At 45.4% G+C, this 14850-nt stretch overlaps 1 protein-coding gene across 2 annotated transcripts; it reads left to right on the top strand.

Moving 5' to 3' along the window:
* EDN1 (endothelin 1) lies at positions 454–7720 on the top strand. Of its 2 annotated transcripts, none has more exons than XM_005696850.3 (5): positions 454–1148; positions 2712–2880; positions 4184–4342; positions 4495–4608; positions 6506–7720. In XM_005696850.3, exons 1-5 carry the CDS (start codon positions 1085–1087, stop codon positions 6606–6608), a joined length of 609 nt encoding a protein of 202 aa, XP_005696907.1. In that variant the 5' UTR covers positions 454–1084; the 3' UTR covers positions 6609–7720. The 2 variants fall into 2 exon arrangements, with proteins under 2 accessions (XP_005696907.1, XP_005696908.1); XM_005696851.3 differs by having other exon boundaries at positions 491–1148; positions 2715–2880.

Genomic DNA, 14850 nt, shown 5'->3' on the forward strand with positions numbered 1-14850 from the left:
AGAGGGGGGGATACAAAAATAAAAAGTTCATGGCGGGGTTCTAATCAGCAATCCTGAAAGAATTGGGTATGTGCCTAAAAGGATTCTTTCTTTAAAACACACACACACACACACAAAACTTCCTTTCCTTGACAATCCTCCGATCTTTCCCACTGTGGAAGCAAAGAACTCGAGCCCAACAGACTCGAGGGGAGGGGGATCAGAAGTCAGAGAAAAGTGTGTGGATCTATCTGCCAAGATAAACTGACCCCGAGTAGGTGGGGAGAGGGGACGGAGGGAGAGAGTCCCCCGGTCTGATCAGCACTAAGGAATCAGAGAGACATAAAAGGCAAGTGAAGCGAACAACAATTGAAAAAAAAAAAAAATTCCCCCCGCACACAACAATACAATCTATTTAAACTGGAGCTCATACTTTTCATACCAATGGTATGACTTTTCTGGAGTCCCTCTTCTGATTCCTGAACTCCGGGGCTGGCAGCTTGCAAAGGGGAAGCAGACGGCTGCGCGCCGCACGGGCAGGTTTACCAAAGGTCCCTCTCTAATGGGTATTTTCTTTTTCTTAGCCCTGCCCCTGAATTGTCAGACGGCGTCTGCCTCTGAAGTTAGCAGTGATTTCCTCTAGAGCCCGGCCTTATCTCCGGCTGCACGTTGCCTGGTGGTGACTAATGACACAATAACATTGTCTGGGGGCTGGAATAAAATCGGAGCTGTTTACCCCCACTCTATAGGGGTTCAATATAAAAAGCCGGCCGAGAGCTGTCCAGGTCAGACGCGCTCCTGCCTCCGCGCTGGGACCGGCGCCTCCAGGGTCCGCGCGCCGCCGCCGCCGCCGCCGCCGCCGCCGCGTGCGTCCTGGGACCGCTCGCTCTGCCTCTCTGCAGGGCAGAGACTTCTTTTTTTTCTCCCCGTTAAACCGCAATCAGGTCGAAGTACCATTTTGAGATCCGGAGAACCCGAAGCGCTTGGAAAGAACTGAAGCTGATTTTTTCTTTTTCCTGCACTTTTTCTTTTTTTTATTCCCTTCGAGTTTGGTTTGCAGGGGGAAAGATTTTGAACCCTTCCTTTAATCCGCCCCCACCCCAGAATGGATTATTTCCCCATGATTTTTGCTCTGCTGTTTGTGGCTTTCCAAGGAGCTCCAGAAGCAGGTAGGCACGGTGACTTGTAAAATCCTTGAATGCTGGTCTTTTTCCCCACCTTAATGCTTTTCTTGCTTCTGTTTCTCCCGCTGCGTTTTACGACTGCCGCTCAGAAATCAAGTGCAGGGGAGTTAGTGCTCAGAGCTGCTGAAGTTTTCTAGAGGTGGGGGGGGGGGGGAGGAATCCTCTGTGGCAGACCATTGCTCCTCTAGCATTAAAGTGAGATGATTATTATTGCCTAGTGTGTTTCTTGGCTTTTAAAAATATGACTTAAAGACAAGATGTAATTTAAATGTGTCTGCAGTCTTTCTGTTCAGACAGGTAAAAGGACATATAGGTATTTATATCTTATTCAAATACTGTTTTAATAGTGTGTTAATGTGTAAAATATTCATACTTTTCAACTCAGAGCCAAGGAATTTTATTCAAGTCATTCAAGCAGTTTATGCACACTGAAATCACCTGCAGAACAGTCTGGGGAAAAAAACCCTCCAGGCGGTTTCAGGGCGAAGCAGATGTTTTCTTTAAAATTTGTCATTATTGACTTTGGGTTTCTTTTGGCAGGTTTTTGGCACTCACAACAGTGTGAGCTCCATTTCCAGTGTTATTCACCTGTCCTGGGAGGGGAGCTAGGATAAATCTTGGCTACCGAGGGATTTAGATAGTGTGTGAGCATCTGCCCGTTTCTCTCTTTCTAGGGTCAATGCACTTTTTTTGTCTTTTCGTGACCCCGACTGAAGAGAAAAGGATGTCAAGGGAATGAAAATCCTGGAATGTGTCTGATCATTTGAAATGTACAAAATTGGGCAGATAAGCTGCAGGGCTAACTTGTCAGTAAGAGGAGGCAAGGCTGCTGTGAGGAAGGGGGAGCTGGTAGATCCCACGCACGCCCTCCTAATCCCAGGATTCAGAATCCAAAGCCCACAGAACCTTGTCTGGGTTCCAAGAGCTGCTGCTTGTTCAATCTGGGGTTCGCCTGTTCAGCTGACTTCTCTCTTTCCAATCACCTCCCCAAAGCTCTGGATTTCCACCCAAGTTCTAGAGGTGCCGCTCTTCTGAGCTACTCCCTGCCTTAACACAAGGTGGGAAGCAGTGGGTACTGAATGGAAGGTCATCCCACCTGGGGAAGTGGCTTGGAGTCTAGGGAAACACAGTATGACTGACTTAGTTTGAGGCTCTTTTGGTCATCAGCCCATTTTAAGCCACGGAAGGCTACGCGCGGTTCCGTGTAGAAGCCAAGCTAAATGTCCCATAAGCAGTGTTTCTAAGTATTTCCTTGAAGGCCACATCCTTCGTGGCGCTGGTAAGTCCCTTTTCAGGCGGTTGTTTCCCCTGCACGTGTTTAATCTCTCTGAAGGCAGAGAAGCCAGTGGCGACACAGGTGAAGTCATGTTAAGGAGGGAGGGGAAAAAAAAAATCATCCTTTTTCCTCTGTGTTTCTTGCTGGAGGCTGGTGGTGTGCGTCATCTGCTTTTCCCTGCTCTGCTGGCTCTGGCACCCAGGCCGTGGCCCACGTGCCTCGGGACCTCGGAGCAGACACCTCCCTCTGACCTGCTGTCTCTCTCTCCCCAGCAGTCCTGGGCACCGAGCTCAGCGCGGGAGCAGAGAGTGGCGGGGAGAGGCCGGCTCCCACCACGCCCTGGAGACCCCGCAGGTCCAAGCGCTGCTCCTGCTCGTCCCTGATGGATAAAGAGTGTGTCTACTTCTGCCACCTGGACATCATCTGGGTCAACACTCCAGAGTGAGTCTCTAGAGGGCATCCTTACGCTAGGCTTTCTCCCCTCTGGCTCCACGGGAGACCGGAGCCCCAGTTTCTCTGGTTATTGTCTGGCGTGGTCTCTGAAGGTAGCACAGCTGACCACAGGAAAGTGCCTCTGTGGGCAAAACACCCCTCCAGAGGGTGTCATGCATCTCGGGGGTTGGGGGGAACATCTTTGTATTAGGCCTAGAGGTGAATGTTCTCGAATTCCCTGGGTTTGAAGAAGCCACTGCTGAGGTCATCTGTGGGTTAGTCTAACCTGTGCTTCTCATGGGAGCGTAGAGACTTGAGAGGCAGAAGTGATGACAGAGACTTACAGGCTGTCTCCCCATTTTACTTTTGGAAAAAACTAAGACCCAGATTGTTGAAGTCATTTGCAAGGTTGAGTTTGTGCGGAGCGAGACCTGGAACTTGAGTGTCTCGACTCCTTTGTCCTTGCCCTTTGGAAAAGCCTGTTTCATGATAGCAGGAGAAACACCTTGATCAGATTTCTCTTCTGCCTCCAGAGTGAAGAGAGCAGTTTCTTCCCTTACTCCCTACAAAATAATTCATTCATCAGAAAGAACTGTAAACAAAAACACACTGATTGTACCTGCAGAGTCCTGTTATAGCGAGGATGACCAAAATCCAAACAAAATCAAATCAAACCAAACAAAAACCATGGCAGGCCTAATATTTAGTAAGGTGATGCTTCTAAGGGGAGGACTTTACTCCTTGGGTGAGAATCATAATGAACACACTGGAAATTACTGGAGAGCCTTCTGGCAAAGAGTCCTCTATAGCCACATGATAATCACCAAAATCCCCGGAGGTGTGCAGATATGGCATGAACCACGCTCCAGGTAGTGTGTTTCCTCCAGCCTCCCTGGGGGCCCCTTTTAGCATATTGATGTATCACTTGAGTTGAAAAATCGGTTTTCAAAATCATGTGAGTCATGGTTTTGCATGGAAGTCCCCAACCTCCCAAGAGCTGTTAACTAAGTAGAGAGAAAAGGAAGAAAATATGAAACAGATACCAAAGCAGAAATGTCATAATTTTGGCCAGAGTTGACATGGAATGTCATTGACTTAGAGAAAGTGATTTTCTCCCGAGTGGGTCCACACCCTCAGGGCCATTGATGGGCACGTGGTCCTGACTGTTACCACTTTTGACTCTAAATTTCACTACCAAATGCTGTGGCAGGCTCTCCTTCTGTCTTAAGGGAAGGCGATTGCCCCCAAAGAATGCAGCCTTTGGAGAGGATTAATTGTGCTCATGTCTTCTGTTTCTCTCTTTCCATAATAGGCACATTGTTCCATATGGACTCGGAAGCCCTTCTAGGTCCAAGCGCTCCTTAAAGGACTTCTTTCCTACAAAGGCGACAGTCCACAGGAAGAGATGCCAGTGTACTAGCCAGACAGACAAGAAATGCCAGAACTTTTGCCAAGCAGGAAAAGAGCTCAAGTGAGTAGAAACATCTTTGTTTTTGATCAGCTTTTTGGCCTCCTGACCTTCTTCCTCTCGTGATGCTCTCTTCTTATTTTGAAGAAAGCAACAGAGACACTGAGAACAACCAGCGTTCCTGTTGCTGAAATGTCCTCCCTGTATTTTGACAGGGACCAAGACTCCATGGAGAAAGCCTGGAACAACCGAAAGAGAGGAAAAGACTGTCCTAAGCTAGGAGAGAAGTGTCTTCAGCAGCAGCTCGTGGCCGGAAGGAAAACAAGAAGGTAAGACTCTAATGAACAGCTGGTCCCCTTCACTTATAAACAGTCTCCAGTCCTTCTTACTTCCGTGGGAGAAAGGCTTACAAGACAATATGAAGGGAAGGGAGGAAAGAGAAATCTCTGTGTTCTCTAGACTTAAAAGAGCCAAAGAATCCTTCTCAAAAGTTTTTTTGATGTAATGGAAACTAACAGCAAAATAATAACAATTCCCAAGTCGGTTCAGAAACAGTGGTTTACATAATTCAGTGTGCTGCCCTTTAGCACACACACCACTCATCCAAACAAAAATCTGTTTAGGGACACCTCTGTCATTTGGTCACATCTAGTTTTTGCATCTCTGAGTCAATATATTTACAGCTTTCCCTGAGAAATTAAACATCATTTCAGGGAAAATTTATTTTTTTTAATCATGTATAATCAACTTCTTCAAAAACATAGCAGTTATTCAAATAGCCAAAGGGAAACTAAAGTCATTAAGTAGGGTTGGTGAGAGTTAGAACAGGTCGTTTTTCAGGTTTATTTATTTACTTTTTTAATAGGGAAATGCATTCGATGGAGACTCAATGTCATTCTCAACAGCTTTCTTATTTTTTAATCAGTCATGAGCTGGGATCTGGATTAGTAACACCCCAGGGTTGCTCTGAGGGGCTCTGTAGTGATAAACCTTCCACAACCTAAGCATCTTGAAATTCACAAGCTACAGGGAGGAATCCTGCTTTCAGATCTGTCCTATGGTCTATGATTCCCTCTCATGGTCAGAGGCATTTTTTCCTAGAAATCCAGTGGCAAGAAGTTCTAGGATCCAAGTGTTCTGAGCACAGGCCAGGAGGTCATGGATGACTTCTGAGTTGTTTACTACTGTCTGGGGCCAAGCTCAGCGCTTCCCACGTGACCTTGAAGTCTCCGTGTTTATGAACTCAGGCCACTAGTGCTCCTCCAGGCTTCCCTGGTGGCTCAGCTGGTAAAGAATCCGCCTGCCATGCAGGAGACCCAGGTTTGATTCCTGGGTCGGGAAGATCCCCTGGAGAAGGGATAGGCTACCCACTCCATATTCTTGGGCTTCCCTGGTGGCTCAGCTGGTAAAGAATCCACCTGCAATGTGAGAGATCCGGGTTCAGTTCCTGGGTCGGGAAGATCCCCTGGAGAAGGGCATGGCTACCCACTCCACTATTCTTGCCTGGAGAATCCCCATAGACAGAGGAGCTTGGAGGGCTACAGTCCACAGGGTCGCAAAGAGTCGGACACGACTGAGCACAGCACAGTGCTTCTCCAGACGGCAAGATTATGTAAACCACCATTTCTGAACTGACTTGGAAATTATTATTTTTTTCTATTAGTTTCCATTACATCAACTATTAAATCAATGTTACTGTTCTTCCCACCCAAAGAAAACATTAAGCCTGCAAAAATGATAGTTTTTAATTGCCATAAGACATTTGCTTTGGGTCCTGCCTGTAGGCCTTCTTGTTTTGAATTCCTTTTCCCCTCCAAGCCCACTTCAATTCCTTATGTGATTGAGAATTTGAAACCTTTGCTGAGTAACTGTCTCCATACAACCCACCAGAGTTGGAACAGTGCTTGGAATAGGGCTAAGAAAGAGAAGAAAGTATCTCTAGTCCACCTTAAAATTGTGCTTTAAAATTTCTTTAACTCCCAGCCCCTGTAGATATGACCGCATCACCCCTCTCCTTGCTCACCGAACCCTGCCTTACCCTAGGCATCAGAGGCAGTTTATTTTCATTTGAGGTTAGCAGAGAAGCACGCGGTCATGGTTGAGGGTGAAAGTTGAGGATCCAGATTTAGATTTGTTTGGGCCAGATTCTAATTTTAGATGTTTCTTTTGCCCAAGAATAATTTTTTCTAAAAAAAAAATTTGTTTTCTCTTGTCTGGTTTTAATAGGTTGGAGGCCATCAGCAACAGCATCAAAACATCTTTTCGTGTTGCCAAGCTGAAAGCCCAGCTCTATAGAGATAAGAAAGTGATCTACAACCGTGCTCACTGAGGGCAGGTTTTTGGGGCCTGTCTGAAGCTCTTCATCCACGGAGAGCCCTGGGCCTGACTCTGTGCGCTGCCCACGCGGCTGGGATCGAGGCAAATGCATCCTGCCTGGTCAGACGATTTCTTGTTCCAGACTGGCAGGGAACCAGCGCCCTGGGTGCAAGCATTCCAGGAAAGGTTAAGGAGTGCCCCCAGCCAGTCTTGTCTCCATCCGAGCTGACTGTTTTCATCTGTCTCTCCTCCATGGGGGTGGCAATGGGCCCTGCAAAGAAGGCAAAGAGACCCAGTGGCCTGCAAACTGGAGGAGGCGAGGAGATTCCACTTGTGGGCGGAGTTCCCAAGAGGGTCCGAAGGGAGTGTTTGTGTCTCACTCAGGCGCCTGGCACATTTCAGGGAGAAACTCCAAAGCCCCGTGAAGATTTTTCTAAAGAATGCACAAATTGAAAACACTCGAAGGACAAACACTCGAGTAAAAATGAAAAAAAAAGACTTGTTTTTCTAATTTGTAAAATGCAAAACTGAGAGAAAGTGTTACTACTGAAAATCAGAATGAGTTTCATGCATAGGAGACTACCTCATCCGTATTGCACTCTGACAAAGCATTTCCCACCTTTAATTATTGCCTCCCCAAACTCTTCCCCTGCAAAAACACCCCATCCTAATTCCTAGCCTCGTGGAAGTCTGTCTAATTCATCAATAGTAGATATAACGTTTTCATGGTCATCTACTAGCTCTGTTCCCTAAGGAAAAATGAAAAGATCAGTTGAATCAGGAGTTTCCCTTACTTACCTTGATTTTTGGAAACACAATGGTATAGGGTTGTTGTGGAGAGATATTGAAGGGTAAACATTGGTGATGCTTTAAAGCAGTAAAATTATTTTCCTTTATTGGCTCATGGAAGAGGTTGGATTACATTTTGATGTACTTATATTTTTATAGATATTTATATTCAAACAGTTTATTCCTTATATTTACCATGTTAAATATATGTTTGGGCAGGCCATATTGGTCTATGTATTTTTTAAAATGTATTTCTGAATGAAATTGAAAAAATGCTTTGTTTTGCCTGTCAAGGTAATGACCTTAGAAAATAAATATTTTTTTTTCCCTACTGTACTAATTCTGCATCATCTCTGAAATTTCTGAGAGGTGAGCCACAGTGGTAAGATTCAAAAAGGGGAGTGATTAAAGATGGTTTCTTGGAAAGGTGACAATCAGAAGAAAAAAGGATCTTCGCTAACGACAACAAGAATTTGATTTATATCTATCTTAAAAGTTGCTTTTAGATTGCATTTGTGAAGCTGTTCAGTTGTGTCCGACACTTTGTGACCCCATGGACTGTAGCCTACTAGGCTCTTCTGTCCATGGAATTTTCCAGGCAAGAGTACTGGGTTGCCATTGCATTTAGCTAAACACAAAACAAAAATTCAGCTTTCACACCTCTGTCTTTTCCTACATAGCCGCTCTCTGCTTCCTCGCACCTGCAGACTCTCCAGGGACTTCATCCATTAACTTGGCTTGGCCTGCTAGGATCCAGCAGTTTAAGCTGATGGTGTGGTGAGAGGTGCTTTCTCCATGTTAATAAACTAAAGGAAGTGATAGCAAGGCCACCTCCCTGAAGGTACCTAATTACGCGCATTCCACACCAGAGTTGCTTTGGGAAAATGGCCTGCTCAGAGCGAGTCAGGGCTCCCAGTGGCTTTTTTATTTGCTCAGATTAAGAAGCTTGTTTATTGAGGAACACTAAGTACTTTTGCTCTTTCCCGGTAGCCCAGCGCTGGACACATGCCCATGGAGGCAGAGATGCCAAATGCTGATTCTGGGCCCCTCCTGCTTCTCATTCCCTCCCTTCTCTCCACTTTGCCTTGGCTGACCTGCCAACCCAGTGGGGAGAATAGCTTTGCAGATGCTAGTTGCCCACAGAAGCCCATATGAGCTTGATCCGCTTCTGAGAATCTTCACCGCTTTTCTCTAGCAGGGTCTGAAAGAATGCCCGTGTTGGTGTTTGCTGTTTTAGTTGCTCAGTCGTATCCGACGCTTTTGCAACCCCATGGCCTGTAGCCCATCAGGCTCCTCTGTCCACGGGATTTCCCAGGCAAGGATATTGAAGTGGGTTGCAATTTCCTCCTCCAGGGGATCTTTCTGACCCAGAGATCAAACTCGAGTCTCCTGCTTGGAAGGCAGATTCTTTACCACTGAGTCACCTGGGAAGCCCGAAGGAATGCCTGGTTTTTCCTCAAATAACAGCTCACGGGAGTTACTATTCTTCAACAGTGGCATGTCTGAAGGATGTTCAGTAACAGTCTTCAGGTAGGCAGAGCCAGTGCCCTGGTCAGGGTTTCCATCTTTGCAGGCATTGCTTTTCATCTTTCACTGTTTTGTTTTTAGGAGACAGTCCGGTGGCTTTGGGTCTCCCCAGATGGCTCAGTGGTAAAGAATCTGCCTGTGATGCAGGAGACAAGGGTCCGATCCCTGGGTTGGGAACGTACCCCGGAGAACAAAATGTTCTCCAGGGAACATACCCTGGAGAAGGACAGAAGAGCCTAGCGGGCGACAGTCCATGAGGTCACTAAGAGCAGGACATGACTGAGCTTGCGCGCATGCACCACTGTCTTTGGGGGGATTGCTTATAGAGTTCACTTTATCTAACACAGTGTCTCGGCCTGCGGTTCTCAAGAGGATAGTGAAGTTTTGCCCACATTGACAAGGGCCTTGGCCTGAACTTAGCCCCTGCTTAATCCTGAACAGCTCTTCCATCCCCTGGCATTGTGAATTTCCTCATCTGTGCACTGAAGAAAACGAGGAACTCCTCTAACAGCCATAGAGCAAGCCTGAGATCACATGAAGAAGTGGAGGTGATGGGCAATAGTGAAGATCCAAGCTCGGAGAACGTGGATCTAAAATATTTAAGAGGGAGTTGCCGTGGGAAGAAGCCACTGAGCAAAAGTAAAACACAGGAAGCAGCAGAGATAAGATTTTTTTTCTTTCTTTCTTAAAAAAAATTATTATTCAGACTCTTAAATCCTCTTCCTCCATGCTTCCTGCCTCAGTAACCAGCAAGAAAAGTTAAAAAAAAAAAAAAAAGCATGAAGCAGCGCTCTTAGGGCATGAGAGTCAGTAGTAAAATAAACTGGAAGGTTTTTAGGAAGTCAATATTTTTGGAATATTTAGAGGAAAGGTTGAATATTACTCAAGGGCCATGCCAGCTCAAGGGTGAACTCATGGGATGGTTGGCCATGCTTCTTGCTGTTTTTCCAGTAAACACATGAGTTCTAGAAGCCCACTTAAGATTTCTCTCTTCACGTTTATGTCTCTCTTCATGATCAGGGGTGGGCAGAGCTTTGATCTCAGGGCTCCAAGGACCAGAGGATCCTGGGTGGGGAGAAGTGGTCTTTGGTGAAGTGAGAGGCATCTGTTACCACACTTCATTCTCACTCCAGGGATGGGCTTCTTGCGTGATGGAAACCATTGCCCTTTCTCCTGCCCGCACTTCCCTGAAATGCTCAGGGTATTAGACTAACTAACTAGAGTTTTTACAACCACCAGTACCACACTAAGCAGGAGTTCTCTCAGGAAAGAAAGAGCAATCTTTGGTTTTACCGGATGAAAAAGCCGAGGGTCAGAGAGGGAAGTGGCTTACCCAAGGTCACACAGCAAGCACCTGTGGAGCCTGAGACCTTGAGCAGGGCTGTATCACTCAGAGATGATTGGAGGTCTGTAGAGACAGAGGCTCAAGCACACCTTATGAGAGGGTTCTAGGTGGTGAAGCAAAATCACTCTTTGTAGAAGCTGTGCCTTCTAGCCTCCCTGGAGAGGCCTGCCAGACCCATTCTTCTTAGTACTCTCTCAGGAGCATCGCTGGGCCCCAGAGCCCCGCTCACGGACATTTCAGTTGTATGCTATTTGCTCACTGATTCATCTTCATGACCCCCATGCACAGAAGGCAGAAACTCACTGTAATTTACAATGTCCGTCTTCAAGTCTGGTGCCATGAGGGCTTCCCTGATAACTTCTAGAAGATCCAACACACAGGAAGAGAGGGCAATGGTGATGAACGTGATGGCAGAGGTGGTAGTGTTTCCTCAAGCCCTGGATGATGGTCAGAGGAAGATCTAGGGCTGATGCCATTGGATAATGAGAACAGAAGGGCCTCAGCTGTGGGGGTCACCAACTGAGGGAAGTGATGCATTCCCAGCCTGGCAGGCAGCGTGCCCTGGGAGGCAGCCCATCCAGACTCTGACATGCCAAGTCTTCTTTCTGCAGCTCATTTTTCTCTTTTATATTCTGAGTCATTCCAAGCCTCCACCCGAAACTGCTGTGGAAGTGTCCAGGGATGAAATTAACAATCATTGGCGTGGCAAAGGCACTGACCAATTGGAACAGACCAGGGCAGAGTCACGGGGTGGCTCCGAGGCTCCAGCAGGCTCCTGGTGGTCTCCAGTTAGGCCAGGTGTTAAACCTCAAGTGTGGGAAAGTCCAGAAGTCTGGGGAAGCCAAAGGGAGCCAGGATGGAATTTCTAGACTCCTTGCTCTATGGCTATTTACCAGCTATTATGAAAGTAAATATCTCAGCCATAGCCCAGAAGCTACCTAAATGGAAGCAACCTAAATGTCCATCAGCAGATGAATGGATAAGGATGTTGTGGTATGTATATACAATGGAATATTACTCAGCCATTAAGACGAATGAAATAATGGGGTCTATAGCAATATGGATGGACCTGGAGATTGTCATATTAAGTGAAGTAAGTCAGACAAAGACAAATATCATATACTATCACTTAGATGTGGAATCTGACATAAGGATAAAAATGAACTTGTTTACCAAACAGAAACAGAATTACAGACTTAGAGAATGAACCTAGGGGGAAACGTGGGGGGAGGGGGTGGAGAAGGATAGACTGGGAGTCTGCAATGAACATGGACACACTGCTATATTTAAAATAGATAACCAGGGAAGTCTCCTACTGGGAAAGCGATTGGAATTCCATGCTTCCAGTACAAGGGGCACAGGTTCGATACCTGGTCGGGAACTTGCTACATCATCATCCCTCTGGGTCATCCTTTCACTCCCCATGCCCACCTCACTCATACACTGATCTTCTCCGGTATAAATGGAAATAATTGAAGGTGTTCTTGGTCTCCTTGGAGGTTTTCAGCAGGACAGTTTGATGGTGGCCAAAACTGAGGTTTGCCTCACACCAGAACTTGGTAGGGTCCTCGATCTACCAGAATGTTCAGCCTCTTGTACTGGAAGCATGGAGTTCTAATCACTTCACCACTAGGGAAGTTCCCTGGTTATCTCTTTTAAGTATAGCCATGTGTACATGTTCATCCCAGATTCCCAGTCTATCCTTTCCCCCTTCCACCTTTCCCCCTTGGTCATTCTCTAAGTCTGTGGATCTGTTTCTGTTTGGTAAACAAGTTCCTTTGTATCATTATTTCAGATTCTGCACCTAAGTGATAGTATATGATATTTGTCTTTGTCTGACTTGGCACAGGATTGTCAAGAGAAGCTGCTTGTAAGATTGGGTCTTGGCCTCTTGGGTTAAGTTTGGACCCAGAAAGGTAGCCAGATAATTTCTCATTAAATCTGAGACACTTCAAATGGAGCTCGGTGATGCTCTTAGCAATGATCACAGTCTGTCATGGGCAAACTGAGAAGTATGATCACCCTAAAACAGGAGAAGCCTTGAAGGAGGTTAGAATTTCAGATCCACCTTGATCTCTTAGAGACGACCTGGACCTTGGCCCTGTTTAAGTAGACTCGATGTCTGTATCTCTTTATCTTCAGACCAGGCAAGAGCAGAGAACTTTCACCTTCTCTGGTACCTCCAACCTTGAGCATAGGTTTTCAGGCACAGTATATCAGTGAATTAATAAATGTACAGATGGGTGACAGGGTTCAGTAAGAGAAAAGCAAAGGTAATAATGAGACTTCAGAAGGTTTATAAGACCCACTTATAGGGATCTCTGGAGCGTGTGTGGCTTAAATATTCTTTTATTCAGGCTCGACTTCAGTGACAATTGCCCCAGTTTGGGGTGGGTCTTTCTATTTCTTTGTACTCCGGTTCAGCCTGATATTGGCACTCTAGCCACAGTCTTCTCCCTGTGCTTCAGTCACCACAGCCATGGATGCACCGCTAGAAAGAACTTAAAGAATATTCGATGTCACCTCCCCATCTCAAACACTCTCCCACTGCCGCTCACTCTCTGCTTCCTAGAGCACAAAATGTTGTCTACTGACAGTGAGAAGGACCAGATAGAAAGGCAAAGCAGTCTTATAATTTTTGAGTTCTTCATTCCTTTTTATAAATATTTTCAAACATAGCCCACATGTGAGAGAAGAGTGTAATAAAGCCATCATATGCATCATACAGTTTAACAGCTGTCAAACATTTTTCCTTTTTTTAAAGAGCCACTTTATTTTTTGGCCATGCTGAGTCTTTGATGCTGCGCTCAGGCTTTCTCTAGTTGCAGTGAGCAGGGGCTAACCTTCCTGCAGTGTTTGCATTTCTTTTTGTGGTGGGTTCTCTGGTTGCAGAGCACGGGCTCCAGGGCTTCAGCGGTTGAAGCACTGAGGTTCGGTAGTTGTGGCTTGGTTGCTCTGCAGCATGTGGTATCTTCCTGGATCAGGGATCAAACCCATGTCCCCTCCATTAGCAGGCAAATTCTTACCTGCTGGACCACCAGGGAAGTCCCAGTTGTCAAACTTTGACTGATACTGTTGAACCTCTACTAAGACTCTGCCCTGCCTTCCTGGATGACTTCGAAGCAACCCCAGGTATCACTGCCATCTCATCTATAAATATTTCAGTGAGGAAATGGTGAGTTGAGGGTATAGATAGGCTTTGTTCAACCAAGTCAAATGTGAAATAGCCAATTGGGTATGTGGGTCTGGAACTGAGAGGGAATGAGAAATACATGATCCCAGACCTCAGGGGACCCATCAAGACAAAGGCAGCAAATGTGTGGAATAGCTAATGTTTACACAGCACACCAAATACTCTTCTGAGAGGTGTGCAGGCATCAATTCATTTCCTTCCTACTATCACAGAATGAGGTAGGCACTTTCATTTGCTCCTCTTTATGGATGAGGAAACTCAGGGACAGATTATGTAGTAAGTTGTCCAAGGTCAGACAGCAAATTAAGAGGCAGAGCTTGGTATGATAAACTAGTTCATTATGCTTTGTGACTAAGAAGAATTCGGCTATAAAGGCTACACTGTGGGATGAACAAGTCCTAGGTTGATGGAAAAGTGACTTCCTAGGGAGAAGACAGGAAGTGTGTAGGTTTCTGGGAAAAGACTAGGAGGATGGGCCTTGAGCCCTTGCCTAAGCAAGAAAGCACTCAAGAGTTTTATAACTCAATCAAAAGTATGGAAGAGTCTCAATAAAATACTTCATCTACAGAGGACTTGATAAGAAGAAGGCAGCCTAAATGTGCTCATGTGGTTGATTCATCACAAAGGTAAGTAAGCAGGTATTTATCTCATCAAGAGGTAATTTATCCTACTAAAATTCAGAAAGGATATTTAATTCAATGATACTAAAAATCTTCCAGCATCATGACCACATTAAGAGAATAAAAATTCTATGTTCCTAAGTGATGTTGATTATTCTACTAAATTATCCTGACAAAATCCATAAAGGATAAGTAATTCAGTGATACTGAAAATCTTTAAAGAATATAACAATAAACAGAACTGCAATATCTTAATTTCAAGTGGCATCAACTGGATTTGAAATTTGGGGACATGCTTTTAAAAAGAAAAATAGATCCACTTGAATACATTTCAACTAAAGTTGGAAAATGTAACTAGATTTGTGGCTAATAAGATGAAATGATTCCACTAGAAGTCTCTGTACTTAACCAAATGTGGAATTTATTGTATAGCTCAAGTCTTCCGCTAATTTCCTACTGTTTGTCACATGGTCAAAAATGTCCTTTCAACGAGTTAAGAATTCCCACTTGATCTATGGGCAGGGATCGCTTAACTCCCTGTCAACTTAAATGTCTTCTTCAGGCTTGAAGAATTTGTTATGATACCATTAGCAATCACCTTGTTGAGGATGTTGCTTACTGGTTTGTTTCCCCCCATAACTGGTTCAAACCAGTCAATGCTAAAGAAAATCAACCCTGAATATTCACTGGAAAAGCTGTTGCTAAACCTGAAGCTCCAATACTCTTGCCACTTGATGCAAAGAGCCAATGCATTGGAAAAGATCCTGATGCTGGGAAAGAT

Source organism: Capra hircus, chromosome 23 (assembly GCF_001704415.2).
Source record: "Capra hircus breed San Clemente chromosome 23, ASM170441v1, whole genome shotgun sequence".
In the NCBI taxonomy this organism is placed as follows: domain Eukaryota; kingdom Metazoa; phylum Chordata; class Mammalia; order Artiodactyla; family Bovidae; genus Capra; species Capra hircus.